The following is a 1,314-nucleotide window of genomic DNA, read 5'->3' on the forward strand; positions in this document are numbered from 1 at the left end:
ACCCCCACCCCCCGCCACCTCTCCCTACCTCTCCATCTGAGGCGGTAAAATTACATTATGTATGTATGATCAGGGATTTTTTTAAAACAATAAAAATTATTTGGGGGATGTAGAGGGTAAAAGTTTGGTGAAAAGTTTGTGGGGGACGTGGGTGGGTGCAGAGGTGTGGGTGAGCCGGGGGGCTGGGGGGTGCCGGGGGGTGCCGGGATCGGAAGAGCGGAGGAGAGCGAAATACCTGGAGTGAGTTGGGCTCCATCTCGACGTTCTGAATTGATTGAACTCAACATTCTCTCCAAACTTGTTGGCTTGAATGGATTGCATCAGGTCCTGGAAGGGAGACACATTCTCTGCATTCAGCCGGCTTACTGTCTCAATATAAAACTAAGTTTTTGCCTCCCCTTCGGCACTAAAATGATTGAAATTATGTCCTAATATTTCTCTGACGTCTCAATTTTCAGCTCCTGTCAGAACTATGTAGGTTTCCTTCCAAATGTAGGTTGATCAAATTCATAATCGACAGAAAGGCTCCGTCCGATCTCGGCGGGAAGCGGATGGATCAAGGCAAAAAACGTATAGGGAGGTTTGTAAAAATAAATTCTACCCTAAAATTGTGTGAAGATGCGATCTCCCTCTTCCCAATCTCCCTGGTCTAGCAATGTCGTTTGATGAAATTTTTGGAGGAGACGAGAGCTACCGAGCTCCGCTGTGCATCTGACAGGACCTGCTTGTATATGTCTAATATAAAGAACATTTCCTGCAGAGATTCCGGGGCGCTGCTCCTCTTTCTAATGCTCCTTAGCAGATTTGCTGTTATTAGACATGTAGATTTGTTTGATAGTTAAATTACGCTTCCTCACTGCCATGTTTTCGAGAACTAATCTGTTAAATTATCTTTTGATGCCTATTTACGTTGAAGGGAAAAGTGGGTTATCGATTATATAAACATATAAATATTAATGCATTTGTTCGCTTCGCAAAAAAAAAAATACTCAGAAAAAAAAAACAGAACAGAAAGACAAGTGAGCAGCGCACACACATCTCAGGATTTTGCAAACAATATTGAACGGACAGCGACTGCATTTAGGGACTGGAACAATAAACGATGCATGATAAATCAATAAATGCGAGCAGTGAGTCTGCTCGGAATATGAATTCAGGCTCCTGGTTCTGCGTGTGCATTCTTTAATTTTGAAGTATATACACTAGTACGTGTTTACAATGCTGATGGACGCCAAGGGCGCTCTCAAATGATAATGTGTTTATATAACCCAGCGCTACAGGAATAATATACTGACTCCTACCCCACCCCCAACC

General features: G+C 43.2%; 1 protein-coding gene across 1 annotated transcript in view; it reads right to left on the bottom strand.

Annotated features, from left to right (window-relative positions):
• Positions 1-331, bottom strand: part of ARID5B (AT rich interactive domain 5B (MRF1-like)) — a 193,455-nt gene extending 193,124 nt beyond the window's left edge. The window contains exon 1 of the mRNA XM_010857414.1: positions 236-331. Coding sequence (XP_010855716.1) covers positions 236-256 — 21 coding nt within the window. The 5' untranslated portion in view covers positions 257-331. The remainder of the gene's footprint in view (positions 1-235) is intronic.
• Between the last annotated feature and the right edge of the window lie 983 nt (positions 332-1,314).

The sequence above is a fragment of the Bison bison genome, unplaced genomic scaffold (genome assembly GCF_000754665.1).
Source record: "Bison bison bison isolate TAMUID 2011002044 unplaced genomic scaffold, Bison_UMD1.0 scf7180017864380, whole genome shotgun sequence".
Taxonomy (NCBI): Eukaryota; Metazoa; Chordata; class Mammalia; order Artiodactyla; family Bovidae; genus Bison; species Bison bison.